The sequence below is a fragment of the Vombatus ursinus genome, unplaced genomic scaffold (assembly GCF_900497805.2).
Source record: "Vombatus ursinus unplaced genomic scaffold, bare-nosed wombat genome assembly UNPS02009173.1, whole genome shotgun sequence".
In the NCBI taxonomy this organism is placed as follows: Eukaryota; Metazoa; Chordata; class Mammalia; order Diprotodontia; family Vombatidae; genus Vombatus; species Vombatus ursinus.
This window is the reverse complement of record NW_020948951.1, coordinates 9,634,679-9,655,167: the sequence shown is the minus strand read 5'-3', so window position 1 is coordinate 9,655,167 and position 20,489 is coordinate 9,634,679. Positions and strand designations below refer to the sequence as shown.

Sequence of the window (20,489 nt, the reverse complement as noted above, 5' to 3'; positions counted from 1 at the left end):
TATGGCATGTGCAAGTACACATGTTGAAGTGTGTTTATTTCCATGTGTGCTTGTGTGTTAGTGCCATCTTCCCTGAGTATGCACTAAGGCAAATATGCACGTGCTCCATATGTTTGCACCTACATCATAGCTTATGTGTTTCCTCATGAACATGTGTACATGTTGGGAGGTGTAGTGGCACGTGCATGTGTTTTACACACATGTGCACACATATGTGTCTCTTACCCGGTACATGGACAGGTCAATTCTTAGGGAGTTGTGCAGCTGGTCCAGGAGTTTCACAAAGCGCTCTTTCTGAGGAGACAGTGGGCATGGAGCAGGGAAGAAGGGGAAGATTAGAGATGCCAGTGATTATCCTACCCTGGTAGGAGGTACAACCTCATCTACCCATGGGTAGAAGGAGAGGATCAGAGATGTCTCTTTACCCTTGTGTTCCCTAGCAGGAGAGGACCAACCCTGCATGAAACAGTAGCAATTGCCATATAGAAATTGTGGTCTTGTCACCTACTGCCCCATCTTTCCATCTTGACAGAATCCATCTAGGTGAGACCTAGGGGCACTAAAGACAGAGAGTCAAAGGCCCAGTTGAGAGGGCAGAGGAACAAGCTCTGCTAGAGGGAGCCTGTACCATTCAACAGTTTCCTCTGGGCTATGGGCACCGTTAGGTGCCTCTAGGCTTGACAACTCAATCCAGAGTTTTACTGGGAGACCCGGGATAGTCAGAAACTGATTTGGCATCTCTTCCCACAATCATTAGGGAGTACAGGGAATTTGGCCAGTTCTGCTTCAGTCCTGGCAGGGAGTGTCCATCTGGTTGGATGGGGCAAAGGGCAGAGGTAAGAGGCCCCCTCTAATGGGCCCAGGAGACTGGGTACTGACCCCAAAGTTGGAGGCAGCAAATCGGTCAGAAGCAGAGACATTGGTTGAGGCTGTGGTGTGGGCATAGTAGGCATTAATGTTGGCTAACAGGGTGCTCATGACAGCAGGTACTCCAGGGCACATGTACTTAGAGGAGAGGCAGGCAAAATGTCTGGGGAAAGGAGAAACAAAGCAGACAAGTCAGCAAGGGGCTCTGTAGAGGGGCCATCTCATCCCTCTGGTCAGGGAACTGAGCTCCTGTCCTCCTTGTCTCCAGGAAGGCTTGCAATGAGGAGGATCCAGATTTGACTTCAGCCATAGCTTTATGTCACTTTAAATGTCACCCTACAAAAGGTTTCTCTGAGGAATATATGTCCCTCTTTTCCTTCTTCCCTCCCTCCCTCCCTTCCTTCTTTCCCCTTCCTTCCTTTTCCTTCCTTCCTTCCTTTTCTTCCTTCCTTCCTTCCTTCCTACCCTCCTCCCTCCTTCCTTCCTTCCTTCCCTCCTCTCCTTTCTTCCCTGTTTCCTGTCTCAGTCTATGTTTGTTTTCTGTCTTTCTCTCTGTATCCTCTCTGTTAATTTCATATTGTCTGTTTCTTTCCCTCTGTCATAGTCTCTATATGTTTCTCCTCCTCTCTTGAATCTGTGTCTCTATTTATGTCTCTTTGAGTATTAAGGATGCTTTTCTCAAATGCAGAATGAGACATACTTTTTTTGACATGACCAATGGGAAAATTTGTTTTTCTGACTATGCATGTTTGTTATAAGGGTTTTAAGAAATTGTTCAGTGGGGGAGTGGGAGAGACATTTGAATGAATGCTTATTGGAAAAATAATAAAATCAAAAATTTTAAAAAGAATGAAATGTGTCAAAAATATAAAAACTAAATATCTTGAAACATCTTTGAAATTATGTGGTTTTCCCTATGACTTGAGAAATAACTTCTGCTAGCTCCCTCCTCAATTTCTGTGTCTTAGTTGCTCAACTTGTCTGTCTCTCTGCCTTTCTCACTGTCTCATCTGTTCCTCCTCCCTCTTTGTCTGTCTCTCTTTGTCTGTCTGTCTGTGTTCTTCTTTCTCCTTGCTCATTAAGTGACATTGTTTTGCTAAATCCCAAACTTGCCATTTCCTCCCCTCCTTCACTTCCCAGTATGTTTCCCTGATTGGTTCTCCTTCCCATGGCCACATCCTTGTTCTCTCAAGTTCCACCTAACTGTCTTCTAACAGACTTCCTACCTTTAACCCCACTGGTGACCCACCACTTCCCCAATACCATCCTGAACTTAAGACTGACCAGTGGAGATTCACATTTCTCCACTCCCATAATACCAGGTTTCCCAACTGATCCTCTCTGGTGTCCCTTTGATTGTAGCAGCCTGCCTGACTCTCTTCTCCTCTCTGTTTTGAATCCATCCCACCTCCCACCTACTCCTATACCTACCCCCATCTTTTAGAGCCCACCCTTCCACCCCATGGCTAGTCTCACGTCATGGCTTGGTAGATGGATTCGACGCCATAGCGCATGGCAAATTCGTCCACAATTTCCTGGGCAGTCTCATCATAATAGACCTTCCAGGCATCATCACCCTTTGCATCTGGGATCCGGACAGCACCACTGTTCTGCACATCTGTTACAAAGTGGAACAGGTTCTGAAGAGGAAGAGGGGAAACAGATCAGATCAATGGTAAGAGGGGACAGAACCAAGACCAGGAAGGGGCACAGGGATTAAGGAGAGAGGTATAAGAATTAGAGGGTGGGGTACAGATAGGACCACCTGCATTTCAATCCAAGGATAGTGGCATTGGCCTGAAGGATACCTGGAAGGGCCCAGAGGCCCTGGAGGGAGAATGAGGACACTGAGATGGTCTCACCTCATGCAGACACGTGTACTGGACATGGTATGGTGCCACCTTCTCCTCACCCTTGATCTCCACACTGATGTGTAATCTGATGGCTCCAGACACAGCTGACTTGTCTGTCCGCTTGTCTGGGAACCAAAGAAAGAAGAGACAGAAGGTCAGAAAGGGTCCCCAAAATGATCTGGATCAGTGAAGAGAGACCTTGGAGGCATGAGGCAGACAACCCTAGCCCCATGTATGGTTTAGGGATAGGATTATGGATTAGGAAACAGGAGAAAGGACCAGATGATTCCTGGTGTCTGATGGTATTTAAATTGTCCAATCAGATTGAAGACCCAAGGGCAAGGATTATACATACATACATGTACATACATATATATATATATATATATGTATATACATGTATGTATGTATTCTTTTCTAGTCTCCCTCCTATAATTGGGACCTATCCAGACCTCTGACTGGAGACTTCTTGAAGAAAAAGCCTTGTCTCTTCCTCAGACCAGAGATTCCCCCAGCAAAGCATTGTGCCTCTCCCCCAGTCCAAACATGGCAGGAGCAGCTCTGTGGGTGCTCACCTAGGTTGTACCAGACATCCATCTCGCCACTCAGAGTTCGGACTTCAATGATGGTCTGGCCCAGGAAGTCATCTGACTCTCGCTTGAACCTTTGTTTCACTCGAGACTTGATGTCATCATCTTCATCCCAGACACGCACCTTGATGCGGTCTGAAGAGTTATGGCACTCACTGTGGGGTAGATGGAGGGAAGGGGAAACTGTTCATGCCTTCACCATCAGTGCCAGGGGGAATCTGAGAGAAGGAGGGGAAGGAGGGGGACTGAACCTCCTCGCCAGAAGGGATTTCAGGGCCAGGTGGGTCCTCCCTGAGCACTGGGAGACACCTCCAGGTGAGGGCACTTACAAATGGAAGTTCTCTTCCCACACAGGGTTGAGATTGCCATAGATGGTTTTAGTTCGTTTCTTCGTCTTGCCGACCTGGACAGTAACATAGGGGTCACTGGAGCCGGTTTTATCCTTTGCCTGAAGGCCCTGGGCACAGACCACTGGAACACACACATGCATGTACAAACACATGTGTGAGCACATGCAAATGTACACACCAGGTCAGATTACATATGCACAAACAAATGTAAGCACACATGTACACGATTCAGGGGCATATACACTAGCACACTTGCATAATACATACACACATGCATATGTATACCAGAACTGTGCTCACATGTACACATATCACATAATCAGATACAGACACAAATACACAAACCATAATCTTGCACACGTATCACCTGTACATATACCCATACATGCTTGTAAGCCTCTATAGAACTGAACTAAACAGGGCAACCCAGGGGACAAGATACCCAAAGTGCTACTGGTGGTGTGTTGGGAATGCAAAATGGCCCTAAGTAATACCAAGAGCCTAAGATGATGCTAGGGGGATGCTGAGGACACAGGGTGGCATGGACATTTCCCAGGACATTTAAAGGAGTAAGTCAATAGTAAATTAAGAATTTGTTAAGCATCTACTATGTACTAGGCATTATCCTAAGCACTGTGCGAGTCACCTCTGGACCTTGGCTTAGACAAAAAACCTCTAAGAACTGGGTGCTAAGGGCATCACTAGAGGGCCAAGGAGATGTTCCCAAGTGGCTTGGAGCCTGGTGATTACAGAGGGGGCCTGGGGTAGATATAGCGAGGTGGAAAGCCATTTGAGAAGAAATAATAGTGAAGGGCATAGATGCCACTGCTGCCTAGTATACACCATAAACTGAGCCTAGCCTCGGGCACCCAACCCACTGCTGTGCCTCTGGTCATACATCCCAGCACCCAGGTGGACCTCACCAGTGATACTGATCTTAGCCGACCACTTGGACGTCCCATCCAGGACGCTCTGTTTCACAGCCTTCATCTGCTGTGTATGTGTTGTCTTGGAGACTGCAAAGATCTCCTGGATCAGCTCAAAGATCTCAGGCTTGTTCCGCTCCCGGATCTTCATGCGGTCTTTAAGCACCATGATGATGTTCTGTGTGCGGTCCTCGGCCCCATGCTTGGAGCTCTTCTCTGCAGCTCCTGGAGTGGCAGCAAAAGAATGCTTGGACATTAGGCTGTTAAACCCTCAGTGAGCATCTGCCCCTTTCACTGATCCTCCAGTCCCCTCACTGAATCCCAATTCCCTCCCCAGTCACCGTCACTGTTTCCCCATCTTCCTCCAGCTGTCCCTCCCCCTTTCACTCAGATAAAATTAAGAGCTAGAAGGGGACCTCAGGGTCCATCTAGCTCTACTCTCTCATTCTGCGGATGAGAAAACTGAGGTTTGCCTAAATTCATATAGGGAGTCAGTGGCAGAGCCAAGGTTTGAAACCAAACTTGAACTCTGATTCCAAATCCAGTAATCTTTCTCGTTGTATCACGATGCATGTGCAGCCTCCATTTACTCAGTGATCACCCATCACTTTGCCCTTACTTTGCTTAATGAATTCCCATTTCCCCTCAGACTTTTCATTCTCTTTACTGTATCCCCATTCTCCTCATCCCCTGACTGAGCCCCCCACCACCTTGCACATAGCTAATGGTCACTTCCACACTTACTCCATTTTCTGTTGAGCCCTGGCTATTAACATCCCCACTTTCTCCTACTCTGCCCTAGGATAACCAGGTCACCATAGCCACTGGAATCCACCCAATGTGAGGCAGACTCGAACGTGGGTCTGGTATGCCATATGCTAGGCCTGCCCATGCCAATAGCTGAGATAATTATGGATTTGAGCTCAAAGTCCCTTGTAGGACCTGGTGAGCTGGTGCTGAAGTCCAGGAAGAAAAATATAAGGAGAGTCGGCACTGCTGGTGTCTGAGTTGACCTGAGTCAACTTAGGGGAAGACAGACAATAAGAGAGGCAGAGAAATGCCCCCTTGTGCCCCAGAGGGGAGGGAAGAAAAGGCCTAGGGAGAGTGCACCCAAGATAGTCCCCGTTGGGTCTGTCCTTACGCTGCAGGCAGTCAGCATTGAGTAAGTCCTGGCACTTTTCATGACACTTGACCCCACACTCGGTGCATCTCATGCCCTGCCGAGCAATGCCCCACAGAAGCCCCTCACACTCATAGCAGTAGGTGGGTGTGGTGGCCGTCCACACCTCGAAGTTGTGGGGGGTTGTGCAGGAGATGGGGTAGATTAAGGCTTGAAGCGTCTTCTTGTAAACATGGTTTTTCTGGAGAGGAAGGCAGAGACAGAGAGAGGGGCATCTGATGGCAGGGGCCCGGACCAACAGAGCATCCCTTTCATCTACACCCCTCCTCTTATACTGGCAAGCACAGAATCACAACCTGAAAACTGGAAAGGACCTTGGAAGTCATCTTCTTGTAAGGCTCACCCCTCCTTCCCTTGAAGACTCCCCCTGACAGTAAGCTCATTGTCCCCTGACTTAGCCCATTCCACTTTTGGGTGGCTCTAATTGTTCGATTCTTCCTCCGAGCGCCAGAAATCTGCCCTTCTCTGACTCCTCCCCTCCCCCTTCCCCCATTACTTTTAATCCTGACCTCTGGGGCCAAGAAGAACACGGCTAATTCCTCTTCTTTTTCAAATACTTGGACACCCGCTGGTTATCCTTGAAAAGAGAAATCATGTCCCCTGCCACTCTCCCTCCCCCCAACCAATTCTTATTCTCCAAGCTAAATATCCTTGGTCCCTTCAGTAGAGCCTCATAACGAGATGGTCTCCAGTCCCTTCACCATCCTGGTCCCCTTCCAACAGTTCCTTTAGCTTCTAACAAGCACCTTGACCTTTCTTTCTCTGTGCCCATTTCTTATTCTCCTTTCAAGCCCAGTTGGATTCCTACTTCCTCCAGGGAGGCCTCCTCATCTATCCCAATCCACAAGAGTCCCTCTCTAAATCCTCCAGTTCTGAGGATCTGTTTGGCTCATAGGAACTTCTGCTTGTTTCTTGTCTTTTCGCTGGTCTGAATTTTGCTTCCTACCCAGCCGTTGGAGTTCCCTGAGGACAGCAGAGCACAGAGTTTGGCACATTGGGGGTACTTAAGAGAGATAAAAGTTTCTTTTTTTCTTTTGGCTAGGCAATGGGGTTAAGTGACTTGCCCAGAGTCACACAGCTAGTAAGTGTCAAGTATCTGAGGCCAGATTTGAACTCAGGCTCTCCTGACTCCAGAGTCAGTGCTCTATCCACTGTGCCACCTAGCTGCCCCTGATCAAGTTTCCCAGGCTACCCCACCCCCCATTGCTGGTGCCTTTACTTCTCAGATAATCTCCAATTTACCCTATATATAAGCTTGTTTGTACATAGTTGTTTGCATGTTATCTCCCCCATTAAAATATAAGCTCCTAGGGGGCAGGGACTGTTTTTTGCCCTTCTTTGTGCTGTTGGAAGTTAGCACAGTGTCTGGCACATAGTAGGCATTTAATAAATGCCTTTTAATTGACTGTGGCACATCTTTCCTTCTTCTATTCTCCTAGAAGACTCAAAAAAGGTGGACCACTTTTGAGAAACTGTGCAGTAAAAAAAAAAAAAAGCCAGAGACACCAGTCTCCAAGAGTTTGCACCTGCCTGTAGCCTGCACCTTTCATGCCTACAAGAAGACGCTGGTCCCTGGGAAGGAGACAATATTGAAAAATAGGTGCTGGTCAGGGGAGATGTCAGGAAGGATTGTTGAATAGGATGTCCCATAGACATTAAACTCAAGACTGAGCTCATTGGAATCTGAGCTCATTATGCCTCCTCCCCAATCCTGTCCCTTCTTTCTAACTTTCTTTTTGAGAGGATCCCCCCTGCCCCAAGTCACTCATACTTACAATCTATTATGCTTTACTCCTTACTTTCTCTCACCCCTGGCTCACTCCTCTATCCAGTCAGATTCCAAGTCCTACCACATCAGCCTTCATCATGTTTCTCCTTCTTTCCTCTGACTCTGCTAATACCCTGAGGGTGCAAGCCCTCATCACCTTACACCTGAACTTTTGTAGCCTTCTGGGTGTTTTCTTTGACTTGAGTCTCTCTTTACTCCCATGTATCCTCCCCTCAGCTATCAGAGATCTTCCTAAAGCATAGGTGTGACCATGTTACACCACCTTCCCTCTGTCTCCAACTCTTATTCAGTAAACTGCACTGGCTCCCTATTACCTCCTGTATCAAATTTCATTTTTTTGGCCATCAGATCCCTTTATAACCTGGCCCCTTCCTATAATTCAGTGACATTGGCGTCTTTGCTGTTCCTTGCACAAACCTTCATTCTCTGGACTCCAGGAATTTTTGTTGGCTATCCCCTTGCCAGAAACTCTCTCAACTTCTATCTCAGCCCCCTGGTTTTCCTGTCTTCTGGCTAAAATCCAGACTTCAGCAGGAAGCCTTTCCAGTTCCCCTTTAAGGCTAGTGATTTCCCTCCCAGATTATCTTTAGTTTATTCTTCATATGTCTTGTGTGTTTACATGTTGCCTTCACTAATAATGAGCTTCTCCAGAGCAGGGACTGTCTTTTGCCTTTCTTTATTTCTGAAGAGCTTAGCCCAGTGCCTGGCACATAGTAGGTGCTTATAAATGCTTGTTGACTTGGGGATTACCTTATATTTTGCTTTTTCCCATCCTCAAGGCCAGAGCATCTGTTGGCAAAATCCCAGATCCATAGGCTCCCAAAGGGGGCCCCTTCCCCTCCACCATCCCACTACCCATGCCCACTTACTAGCTCTTCATTGTTTAAGGTGCTGGAGGCCAGTGCAGAGGTGATCCCAGCCTTCCGGGACTGGACCAGGGACTAAAAGAGAAAAGCCAAAGGTGGAAGAATCAGCTATGGATCAGAATCCCTGATGGAATGAAACCACCAGCCACAGAATCAGAACCATCAGTCTTCATTTGAAATCACTAGTCACACATTGGTATCATGGACCATGGTGAAGGAGCTAACTGCCTCTTGCACCTCCCCCACTTGTCGACTGATAGCTGTGGCAGGGACCCCCTAGCCATCCCACCTCTATAGGAGGATAGTGGGATAGGAGGATATCCTATAGGAGGATATTCTCTACAGGAGAATAGTGGGGCACAAGCTCTTTGGGATATTGAAGTGTCCTAGGGACAGTAGGCAGGAGGTAGGAGAGGCAGCAAGGACTATTGAGAGTGTTTGAGAGTAGGATTGTTGGGAAGGAAACTATGGTGGTCACTTACCATCGCCTGAATGTCCAGGCAGCAGGAGAAAAGGAAATGAATGGTGTTACCTTCAGAGAGCCTTTCCCCACATCCACCATTCCCTTACACACACACACACACACACACACACACACACACACACCATATCCCCTTCAGACATATCTATCTGCCCAGGTCTGTGAAAGCCCTGCTCTCAAATGCTCTCTTTGGAAATGCTATGGGAGTAAGGCCAACATTTGGCTGGCAACCTTAAGGATAAGGAAGGGCCCAGTCACCAGCATCCTACCCCTACCTGAGCTACAGAAGCAGGTTATGGCTCCCACCAGTCACAAGCACTACAATGGTACCAAGGTGGTAAGGGGTGAAGGGTATCAAGGCCCAGGATGGGGAGGGTGCTCTGGCAAGCTAGTACTTATGTCAGACCCAGTTGAGAAGAGAAAGGGAAGGAGTGAGGCTTTGGCAGGGTCAGATGGAAAACTGCCTGATTCCACCCTTTTGTTCCTCCCAGCCCAGGAATAGCCCTGGCTGGTATGATGTGGTCTGGGGGTAGGGAATAGGGATCCTCTCCAGGCTTCAGTTTCTTCCTCCGTAAAATGAAGAGGAGCTCTAAGGCCCTTTCCAGGGTGACCTTTCCATATTCTATAGGAAGAAAGAAGGAACTCTCCAATGGGGTGGGGGTAGGGAGAAGGTTGGCTATTGTTTCAGATTTTTAACGTGGAGATTGTACACTGTTAATTTTAGGAAATAAGCAGTAGCCAGGGATGGATGGGGATGGCAGGCCAGTCATAGGATCATACGTGGAGAACTGGGAGAGACCTTTGAGATTAGGAAATCCAAGCACTACATGAGGGCATGAGGAAACTGAGGCCCATAGCAGTGCACAGTAACGCAGATGAGATCTGGGCCCTAAGCCAGCTCTTTCCATCACTCCATGGTACCTCTGGGCACTTATGCCGGAAAGTACAGAAAGCAACAAGGCTGAATCTCTGGCCATGTTCCTGGGAGATGTTGGGAAGGTTTAGAATAGTCAGAACAGGAAGCCTTAGCTCACCACGACCTTGCTTCCATTACACCGAGGTATATGCTGGGAGTTAGAATGGTTACTCCGCCCCTTCCCAGAAAGCCAGAAATTCCCCCAAGGGTTTTCTGGAAATGTACTGAATGGGAAATATGCACCAGTTGGCCAAGTCATGGGGCTGGGTGCTATGAATATGGAACTGAGGAAGCATCTAGGGGAAGGAAGAAGGCAGGAAGGGAGAATCAAGAGCCAGATTGGGAGCGAATGGAGGGAAAAAGAGGGAGCTTCCTGGTAGATAGGGCCCATGCCCACCCCCAAATAGTTGTTCGCATGTTGTTCCTTCCCCCTCCCCCTCATTAGACTGTGAGCTTTTTGTGAGCAGGGACTGGTCCCTCCCCCCTTTCTTCGTATCTCCAACACTTAATCAGAGTGTCTAGAACACAGTAGGTGCTAACTAAATGCTTGTGGATTTGACTAGCCAAAGAAAAAAGATATCCTTGGCTAGTCAAGTCAGACATTTAGTAAGCACCTACTATGCGCTCAATCTGAAAAAACCTAATCTCCCTGCCAAGTGTCAGCCCTTCAAATGTTTGAACGAAACTATCATTCCCTGTAGCCTTCTCTTCTCCAGGATAAACATTCCCAGTTCTGTCAACTGATTATCAGAGGGTGTGATCTTGAAGCCCTTCCTGTCACCAGTTGTCATTTTTTTGGATATACTGTTCAGGTTATCTGTGTTCTATGACCCTGATAGAAGTCACAGGCAACATCTCTGAGCCTCGGTTTCCTCAATATGGAAATAAAACGAGGATACTAATAGTTAGCATTTATGCAGCACTCTGAGGTTAACAAAGCAACACAATAGCCCTGTGAGGCAGGTGTTGTTACTATGTCCTTTTTGCAGATGAGGAAACTGAGGCCCAATGAAGTTAAGTGGCTTTCCCAGAGTCACACAACCAGTAAGTGTCTGAGGCTGGATATTATTATTATTATTGTTGTTGCTATTATTATTATGGATGGGGTAGGAGGAAAAAAGGACCAAGAAAAAAGAGACAGAGGCATGATACCACTAGGAATTAAATGAGATGTAGCATTGGGCTCCAGAGAAAGAAAGGGAGCAGTCCCAATGGACCCCTGGGACTAGCCCTGGAGATAGGTCAGGACTAGGTGAGAAGGGCATGCTGCTTACTCACCAGGTCGCTCACAAGGGGAATCGGCTTTCTTTTTCGAATGTCAGGCATGCTGTCTATGATGATGAGACCACCGCCAGGTCTGGGAGAGAGACAGCAAAGAATCCCCCTGGGCACTGCTCGTGCCTATGGGTCCCCTTACAATATCCCAGGGGCCTACCTTGGTACCTCAAACTGCCAAGGCATGAGGGCACAATGCTCTTTCACTTCTGGGATCTCTAAACACCCAAATGTGTCTCCAGCCCTGAGTTCTAGATCTGCCCTCCCGGAGTAGGAAACTCATTCCAGGCAGTGCCAAGGGAAGGGGGAGGGAGCAATTTGGGCTTGAGGGGGCTGTGTTTAGCTACTTACCCGCCTTTGAACCAGAGTGAGTTAGACATCTCTCCTTCTCCTCGGGCCTGAGGGATAGTCACAACTCTGTGACATTCTATCCAAAGGTCAGTCACCATCCCTTCCACCCCCCTCCAACTCACAGATGGACACCCTGGGGGGATTTCTCTGAACCTTCAGGATCCTGGCTCTTCTTCCAGCCCGGGCCTCCTTAGGGGAGCAAAGGCCCCATGGTCCCTCCCAAACCCTGGAGCTCAGCCTCCCTCTTATAGGTCGGTAGCCTGAGATTTGAGAGGAATAGCCCTGCTGCCCTGATCCCTCCACCTCAGGGCTTCTTGGCCATCAATCCAATCTCTTAGCTTTCATCTATCCAGTCTGACCTCAGTGTTTTAGTCTCTTGAGATCAAGTATCCCTGGGGTGGGGCAGAGGGTTAAGGTTCATGTTAATGTGTTAATGAGTGGGGAAGGGGTGTCCACTGGCAATGGGACAGGAGGGTATGAACCAACCCCAGGTCCATCCTATTCCTGAGACCCTCGGGAGACAAAGCAGATTATAAATAGGACAACTTCTGTCCCAACTCAGTCATTATCTCTCAATGTGACAAGTCACTCACTTGTCCATTCTAAATCACAGTGAAGTCAACAGTCAAATGGGGATGATACTTTCACAGTAGTCTGCCTTGAGGAAATGCCATAGAAATGATGAAAGATGGTTGTTATTTTAGAGGTTTTAATTGGAGCAGGTTTCCCCACCCATTGCCTAGATGAGAGTGCAAGGATCTCAGTGTTTGATGTATCTTGACAAAACATTAATTTGTCTCCTCTGCATCCCTGAGTTGAAACCAAAACATCTCATTCTGGAGCCTAGCAAGCTATGCCAGGCACAAAAGAGATGCTAAGGGCACGAGAAGAGGGCAGAGGAGAGAGACCAACTGCCTTCTTGGGATCCCTGCCCATCTCCTAGACTGTGCCTTCTTCCCCCTCCTGCTCTGGTGTCCATCAGGGACCCTGAGGCAGGGGACACACCTACCTGTGCCAATGGTGCTCACAGGGCACGAGGGCAGTGATGGTGATGAACAACTGAAAAGCATGAGAGGACCCGAAGGGCAGCCAAAGGCAAACAAAAAAAGAAATGATGGCGGATGGAGGTGAGGGAGGGTGGCCAGAGTCAGGCAATGGGAGGACAGGAGATTCAGTGGAGACAATGGAGGGAGCAAGGGGGCAAACAGAGGCACAATCCCCACTCCTGCCCAGCTGAGCTTTGATTAAATGCAGCCCAACTGAGACTCTCTCAGCTACCCAGCCCAGCTCCTTCCTCCCCTCTGGCTCCCATCCCAGAACCCAGTCCTGCCTGCCAATCTACTCCTGACTCCCATGCTAAATTTGCCCACCCACAGTTCTTAACTCCCTAGTGAGATGGGGGTCAGACCTCATGCTCCCATTTAGAGAGAGACAGGCAATGAGTAGACAACCCAGGCATCTTGGGCCTCCCTGGTAGTTTTCTGGGTCTATAGCTATGGCACCTGGTACTCTGTGTGGCCTAGAGCCCAGGACTAGACTCTGAGCCTACTTGTCTCTTGTTCCTCTTCCCCTGACCTACCATGGCTACCATTATCTGACAGATGATCTTCACCTTAATCCTGATCGTGATGAAGACCTTCACCTTAGATGCAATACTGACTCTAAATGTAAAACACTCAACTCAACCTTGGCCCTGATCATGAATTCTATTCTAATCCCAGATCTAACCCTGATCCTCATCCAAATTCTAACTCTGACCTCAATGCTAACCCCCATGTTGTTCACTTGTTTCAATTGTGTCCAACTCTTCATGACCCCATTTAGGGTTTTCTTGGCAGAGATACTGGAGTGGTTTGCCATTTCCATCTCCAGCTCATTTTACAGAAAAGGAAACTAAGACAAACTGGGTTAAGTGACTTGACCAGGGTCACCTAGCTAGAAAATGTCTGAAGCCAAATTTGAACTCAGGAAGATGAGTCTTCCTAACTGTAGGCCTGGCACTCTATCCACTGCACCACCTAGCTGCCCAATAACCCCAACCCTGATCATAAACCTAACCCAATGCTTGGCACTAACCCTAAGACCAAGCCTAATTTAAACCTTAACCTTGAGCATAACTTGGATTGCAAGGCCAACCTTGACTTCACATGACCTCAATCCTGACCCCAAACCTAACCCTGATGTTAATCCTAACCTCTACCCTAACCGTAATTCTCAAATCCCCACGTCTAGTCCTACAAACCTGGAAACTTCCCAAGCCAATCTAGATCCACTCCTGGCTTGTGACACGGATGCTCCTGGTCTCCATCTAGCGAGGGAGGTCCCCTCACAGGGCATACTCACCTCCTGGAGCTGCATTCGGACCTTGTTGAATACTCGCAGCCAGTTGGCCTTGGCTCTGGACATGGAGTCCTGCCCCTCTTCATCTTCCCGAGCCCTGTAACTGAGACCGGCCCCACCCCAGGGCCAGCATTTAGGTCCCCCCCTGGGTCCCCAGTGTCTGGATCGCTAGTGATTCCCATGCATCAATATCACTGTCTGTTTGAGGAGTGGCTTGGGCTTCCCTAGTGAGATGGGGGCCAGGCCTCATGCTCTCATTTGGAGAGAGACAGGCTATGAGTAGAGAACCCAGGCATCTTGGGCCTCTCTGGTAGTTTTCTGGATCTATAGCTATGGCACCCGGTACTCTGTGTGGCCTAAAGCCCAGGACTAGACTCTGAGCCTGCTTGTCTCTCATTCCTCATCCCCTGCCCTCCCATGGCTGCCTCTGCATCATGCTTCCTTTACCTCTCTTCCAGCTTTGGAGGTTCTGGCTCAGGTGCCCGCTCGCCCCCTGGCACCTCCTCAGCTCCTGCTGGCTCTGGAGGCATCTTGGTCACCTCAGGGCCTCCGGCGGACACCGGAGAGGCCTTTCCCTCCCTTTCCGAGGAGGCGGGTGCAGCTGGTAGGTAGCTATCCTCCTCGCAGTATTCTTCCTCATTCTCACTGTAGTCTCCCTGCCTCAGCTCTTCATCCTCCAGGTCTTCCTCTTCCTCTCCCTCCTCCTCTTCATTCTGATCCCAATGAGGGGAGTCTTTATGGTAGCTCACCGAGCTGTGGCAGGAGTGGTAAGAGTCTCGGTCCCTCTCTTCCTCTATTTCGGAGCCCTGCAAGCTCTGGTCATCTGGATCAAAGTCCTCACTCAGCTGGGAGCTGCCCTGGCTCAGTTCCCCTGAGGAGGCATAGCGGCTGCTACCGGTTGGGCTATATGAGTGGCAGGGTTGGAAGTGGGGAGAGAGGAGATATAGATGGATGTTAAAAGTACAGTTGTCTCCAATTTAGAAGTCCCTATGCCCTTTCCTTCCAGTCTTGAGCACCAGAATGGCCTTCAGTGGGATGGGTTATTCATCCTAAGGGTGAGTACTCATCTAACCCAAAGTCAGAAAAAGTTGGAACACTAGCAGATGGTGGAAAAGTGTCAGGCCTGGGAGCCTAGAGCCTTTTATTAAAACCCCACCTCTGCTATTGGCCAACTGTGGGACATAGAGTAAGGCTTCCCCTCTCTGAATCCGTATCCTTAGAAGAATAATCCCTGATCTATGTACCCTACAGGGCTTTGGTGAAGAATGAATGAGAAACTATGTGGAAAAGTGCCCTTTTCCTCAGGGAAGTATAAAAGCCCAATATAAATAATGTAAGGTGATAGCTCTATAGTTATCCCCATTCCACTTCCTTCTCTCTCATCAGAGCAGAAATGTCCTGGATGCCAACCCTACAGCCAGGGAGTTCAAATCCAGGACACAAGGAGCTACTGGCATCTGTCCCTAGGCCTCATTCTTCAGCCAGATGACTAAGGACTCACTATTCCAAAGGAAAAGAACACTTTCTCTAAAAATCTGGCTAAGTATGTGGAAAGAATTAAAGTGGACAGTGCTGACTCCCTCTGGAGTCTAGGTGGGTATGGTGCTAACCTTCACTAACCCTCATCTGCCATTTTGCCCCCAAATTTATTTCTATGTCTTTGTTCCCCAGAATTCCCTTGCCCCCTCCATCTCCTTTCCCTGGAGGTCCCACAGATCAGTGGCCAACTGTTTATTATACCATCTTAGATTAAGACCATATCCAATATCTCTCTTCCTTCTACCCATCTTGAGTCCCTCCCCTCATCCTCCCTTCTTCCTCCCTTACCCTCACAGCAAACAAATCCCAAACAGAAACAGGTGGACAAACCCAAAGGACAAGAAGAAGGGGCCCTCACAGAGACAGAAAAGCGCACCATGCAGACAAGGACGGGGCAGTGTGGGGGAGGCCGATACCACATCCATGGATACATCTGACTGGCTCAGAAAGCCCCCCAGAGCCATTTCTCACTCAGACATTCTGCCCCTGTGGTTACTGAGGTTCTGGGCCAGGAGCTGAAAAACCTGAGCTCTGGTCCTAAGTCTATAACTGAATGAAGGTATAACCTTGACTAAGTAAGATATTTCTAGTCTCTGAGCCTGGGTTTCCTCCCTCTGCAAAAGGATAATAACCTGTAATCTGCTCCCCTTCCTAGAGCTGTGTGGCTCCAATGGGAGACAACATGGGAGGTGGCCTCGATATAGATTAGTAGCATCATCATCGATACAGATAAGTGGTAAGAAGGCCGTGCTACACTACGAATGAGGTGCTAACTTCCCTCTTCTACCCTACCACAGTCACCACTACCCATCAGGTATGTGACTTTGTCCAAACAACTTAAACTCTCTGGGTCTCTGCTGCCTCATCTGTAAAGTGGGTTCAATAATACCTCGCCTTCCTTAAGGTTTGGGGCTGGACCAGATGACCTCCTTTCCCACTAGGGGAGCTACAACTTTATGAGACATTCTTTCCTGAAAAAGGATGATAGGGACTGGGGGGGCTCCCCATGAAGACAGGAGAGAGGGCCTCCTTGGGAAGGGGCCAAGGGAGAAAGATCCACTTAAAATGCCATTCATTCTGCTGCTATCTGGAAAATGCTCCCTCCGACTCACCCAAGAGGGAGTTATACGGACTAGGGGTGATTGGCCAGCGGTATCGGCCTGCCCCAGCCCACGAGGAGCAGACCACAGCACCGGACGGGGCATGAGGCTCACAACAGGGAAAGGACCCACCTATCTGACAGGTCTAGGGATGGCCTGTTCTCAAGGGAATAATGGTGGTGGGTTGGCCAGCCACGGCCAGCCTCCGAGTCGCCGTGGCCCCGAGTGGTTGAATCGACGCTACTGAAGCGTCTGCCAGCGAGTGGGGAAAGGGGAGGAGGAACATGGTCAGCAGGTATGGGAGGGGTATTTAGCTAAGGCTCCCCAGGGGGAGGGGAGGGGAGGGCAAATGTCGATGGGGGGAATCATCCTGGGATCAGCTCGGCCCGGTGCCATGTGGCAGGAGGGCTAAGTTCTGCCCCCTTGCCTACAATGGGCTCATGAATGTCCCAAGACACCAACCCATTTTCAGGGCCCCACACATTTGGGTTATTTGCCCATGTTTCAGTATCATCTCTGGGCCAACCAAGAGCAGCCCCTTTAACTTGCCTGGTCCTGATGACAACTTAATTCAGTTTTGAAAATCCAACCTGTTTTGGATTAAACACCAACTCTGTGCAAAGCAGTATGATCTTTGCAGTGATCCTGCACCTGTAGGTAAGGCAATTCCCTCTTGCTAGAGTAGACAGTGGTCCTTAACCTAGGGGTCATGAACTTGTTTTTGTCATAATTACTTTCCAATAATTTTTTGTAATCCTCTGTATTTTATTTAATGCATTTTAAATCCATAGGCTTCATCAGACTGTCAAAGGGATCCTTGATGAAAAAAAAAAAGGTTAGGAACCTCTGGACTAGAGTTTCCCGGAAAATCAAGACTCTTAGACCTTACCCTGTGCCCAGAAGCAGGGTCCATTTCCTCTTTATTTTTTGTTTGTTTGTTTTTTTGGTGAGGCAATTAAGGTTAAGTGACTTGCCCAGGGTCACACGGCTAGTGAGTGTTATGTGTCTGAGGCCAGATTTGAACTCAGGACCTCCTGACTCCAGGGTCGGTGCTCTATCCATTGTGCCACCTTGTTGCCCCTCATTTCCTCTTTAGACCCCAAGCTCCATCCACCTCCTCTTTCTCCCCTTCCTTGCACCTTACTCTTCCATTCAACAATATACCAGGAGGCAGACTCGTCTCATAGAGAATGCTGGCCTGCAAGTCAGAGCTGGGGTTTACTTCCAATACTAACTGGGTGATCTTAAGGAAGTTCATTGCCCCTTGCTGAGTCTGAGTTCCTTCATCTATAAAAGAGGAGCTGGACTGGACAATCTCTTTCCTTCCATTCCTGCCTGTCCTTCCTCATGCCTCCCCTTCTCCTCTTCAACTCCCCACCCCAGTACCTGACCGGAGGTGCTTCTGAATAGTCTTCATAGCTCCTCATCGAATCACTGTAAGAATCCCGGGAATCTCGGGAGCCCAGTGGAGGAGGTCGGACCGAATACTGGTGGACAGAGGCATTTGGCTGGGATGTGGTGTAGTAGGGCGGTGGGATACTGTTACTGGTCTCGCTGCGGTAATCGCTGTCCCGGTCATCCACGGCACTGTCTGGGTCTTCATCTGGAAAAAGCCCCCATTGGGGAGGGAGGAATGCAGAAAGGAAAAGGATGAAGGGCTGGGAGGTGGGATGGAGGGTTGTCCCCAACAGACAACCCAACCTCCTCCCCTCCAGGGACCATGGGTGGCACCAAAATGCCTTTGATCCAAAAAGTGATTGTGAATTTAGGGGCACTCCCCCCAAGACCTAGGGTGTCCCCAATGCCACAGCTGCTTTCTTCCCCCTGTCCCTACACAGAGTAAGGTTAAGTATCTCATGCAAGTCAAAGGAGTTGTCTTTAACATGGGATGTCCCTCTATGGGAGAGACTGTGAAAGGATGGTTGGTGGGAGGAAGAGACGCTCAGCTGGGCCATTGTGATGCTTGAGGAATGGAGCAGGATGGGCTTTGAGTAAAACAAAGGGCAAAGGGAAAGGAAAAAAAGAGAGGTGATAGAGAGATCCATGATGGCCAATGGGAAGTGTAGAGGTTTGGAACACAGTCCATAGAAAATGGATGGCCCAAGCTGGAGAGAGGAAGAAGGGAGGAGATAGGACACAGGATATCAGGGCACCATATGGGAGGCAGAAGTACCTGCAGACCTGTGGTCAACAGAAATATACCCAGGGCTTAAGTAGGCTTGGATAAGGAAGTAAGGAGGACTGGTTTACCAGGCTCCAAGTGGGACTTGAGATGACACAAGTGGCATGGCAGCTCCATCTGCCTTACTCTTTTCTAGAACCAGCTATCCCCAATGGTACTGAGGCTACAAGTGCTTTCTGGGGTGGCCAGGCCCAATCCATGGTACAATGTCAAGGTTGCCTCCTCAGCCCTGGGCTCACCTATCACCCCTTGGTGATACTCTTTCAGAGGCATAGCAACACTGACCCATTGGCTGGAACGTTTTGCTGGAAGCAGGAGAAGATATAGGGAATTGTTGGGGTGAGGGGGTTGAGGGTACAGAGTGGGCAGAAGTCTGTGGACATAATAGAAGTTCAGGGCATGGGACCACTGGAATAATGTCCACCTAGATCCCCATCCATCCCTCCAGAACTGAGAGGTAACTGAGGATCTCTGATAACCACCCCCACAGCCCTGCCACCATCTTTAGCTTCACATCTGGACCCTTTTCACAAAATAGTATAATGGTAGAGCTAGGAAAGAACTTAAGGATCATCTAGTGACTAGATGATCTAGTTTGACTAGAATATTATTCTAGTTCAACTTTTTCATTTTACAGATAGGGAAACTGAGGCCCAGAGAGAAGACTCGTCCAGAGTTACACTCATCCCTCTCCCCCATGAGAGGAAGGGGAAGAGAAGGGAGGGGGAGGAGAAAATCAACAAGGGAGTAGGTGACAGGTAAGGGAAGAGATATGGGATTGGACATGGGGGCAGAGGGTAGGGAGAGAGATTTGGGCAGAGGTGGAGGTCCTGAAGGTCCCTAAGGCGGTGTTTGTGGGCATCTAGTCCTATCCGATCCCAAATTGTAACCCTCATTATCAGACTGAAGACTTGCAGGGGCTCCAAGATTAGCCCCAAATTTCCATATTCTTCCTCTGCTCATCAGGTAACATGAGGACACCTCTCCTGCCTCCACCAGGGGAGGCCAACCAGACACTGGAGAATGAGGGGGCAAAGGGACAGGGGAAAGGCAGGGATGTGCCAGACTGACTGTCCCCAGGTTCCTCATAGTTCTCTCCAGGGGTAGGGTGGGGAAGGGAGGGGGAACATCATCAGGGGAGCCATATGCCCCCATTCCACCCCCTCACACTGGACAAATCGCCGGCTGAGTACTTACTCTGCTGCTCCCCCCAGCCAAAATAACTCCAGTTGCCTACAAAGAAAAGGGGCAGAGAGAATAAATATGGGCAGGACTTGAGGCAGTGGGCATGGAAGAGGGCACAGGACAGGGAGCAGGGGCTGAACTGTGAGCACCCTCTGGACACCTGCTCTCTTCCTCCCCCATTGTTCCCAGTCCACCACCCTCTCTCCATCGCTGCCCCCTGTCCCTCGACCCAAAGCAGTTTGGAATTTTACAGTCCAAAGTCCAGCTCCCCTCCCCCACACTGGAAAAGAATGGGACTGAGAGGGAAGGAGGGGGGAGAGGAAAGTTGGGGAAGAGCTGGAGGTGGGGGGAAGAGGTGAGGGAGGAATCAGAGAAAAGTTGGAGGCATACCTCATCTTATGAAGGTCGTGCTAAAGAAGTAGGTGTGACCAAAGTCGTAGACTAGGTTAGGGGGAGAGGGAACACTGCTCATAAGGAAGGACCCCTCAAAGCACAGCAGGAACTATTTGGATTCCCAGTGCTAGGTACATAGTAAATGCTTAATAAGTGGGGTTTTTTTCACTTATTCATCTAGCTTCATAGGTAAAGAGCTGATAAGGTAAGAAGTGGGGGTCTTATACAGTGGGTGGGGATTTCCTTGGATTGATTTCTCTGGAGAGAATCCTCCTCTTGACCCCTCCCCCACCAATTTTTTTTTTT

At 49.0% G+C, this 20,489-nt stretch overlaps 1 protein-coding gene across 1 annotated transcript in view; it reads right to left on the bottom strand.

Annotated features, from left to right (window-relative positions):
- UNC13A (unc-13 homolog A) overlaps nt 1–20,489 on the bottom strand; it is an 86,855-nt gene that overhangs the window by 35,916 nt on the left and 30,450 nt on the right. Inside the window, exons 7-21 of the mRNA XM_027851117.1 lie at nt 19,803–19,838; nt 17,810–18,026; nt 14,232–14,687; nt 13,788–13,887; nt 11,445–11,491; nt 11,097–11,175; nt 8,425–8,496; nt 5,728–5,947; nt 4,584–4,811; nt 3,640–3,781; nt 3,296–3,465; nt 2,730–2,845; nt 2,344–2,507; nt 880–1,030; nt 226–294 (exon numbers count right to left, since the gene is read on the bottom strand). Of these exons, the coding sequence (XP_027706918.1) occupies nt 226–294; nt 880–1,030; nt 2,344–2,507; nt 2,730–2,845; nt 3,296–3,465; nt 3,640–3,781; nt 4,584–4,811; nt 5,728–5,947; nt 8,425–8,496; nt 11,097–11,175; nt 11,445–11,491; nt 13,788–13,887; nt 14,232–14,687; nt 17,810–18,026; nt 19,803–19,838 (2,267 nt within the window). The remainder of the gene's footprint in view (nt 1–225; nt 295–879; nt 1,031–2,343; nt 2,508–2,729; nt 2,846–3,295; nt 3,466–3,639; nt 3,782–4,583; nt 4,812–5,727; nt 5,948–8,424; nt 8,497–11,096; nt 11,176–11,444; nt 11,492–13,787; nt 13,888–14,231; nt 14,688–17,809; nt 18,027–19,802; nt 19,839–20,489) is intronic.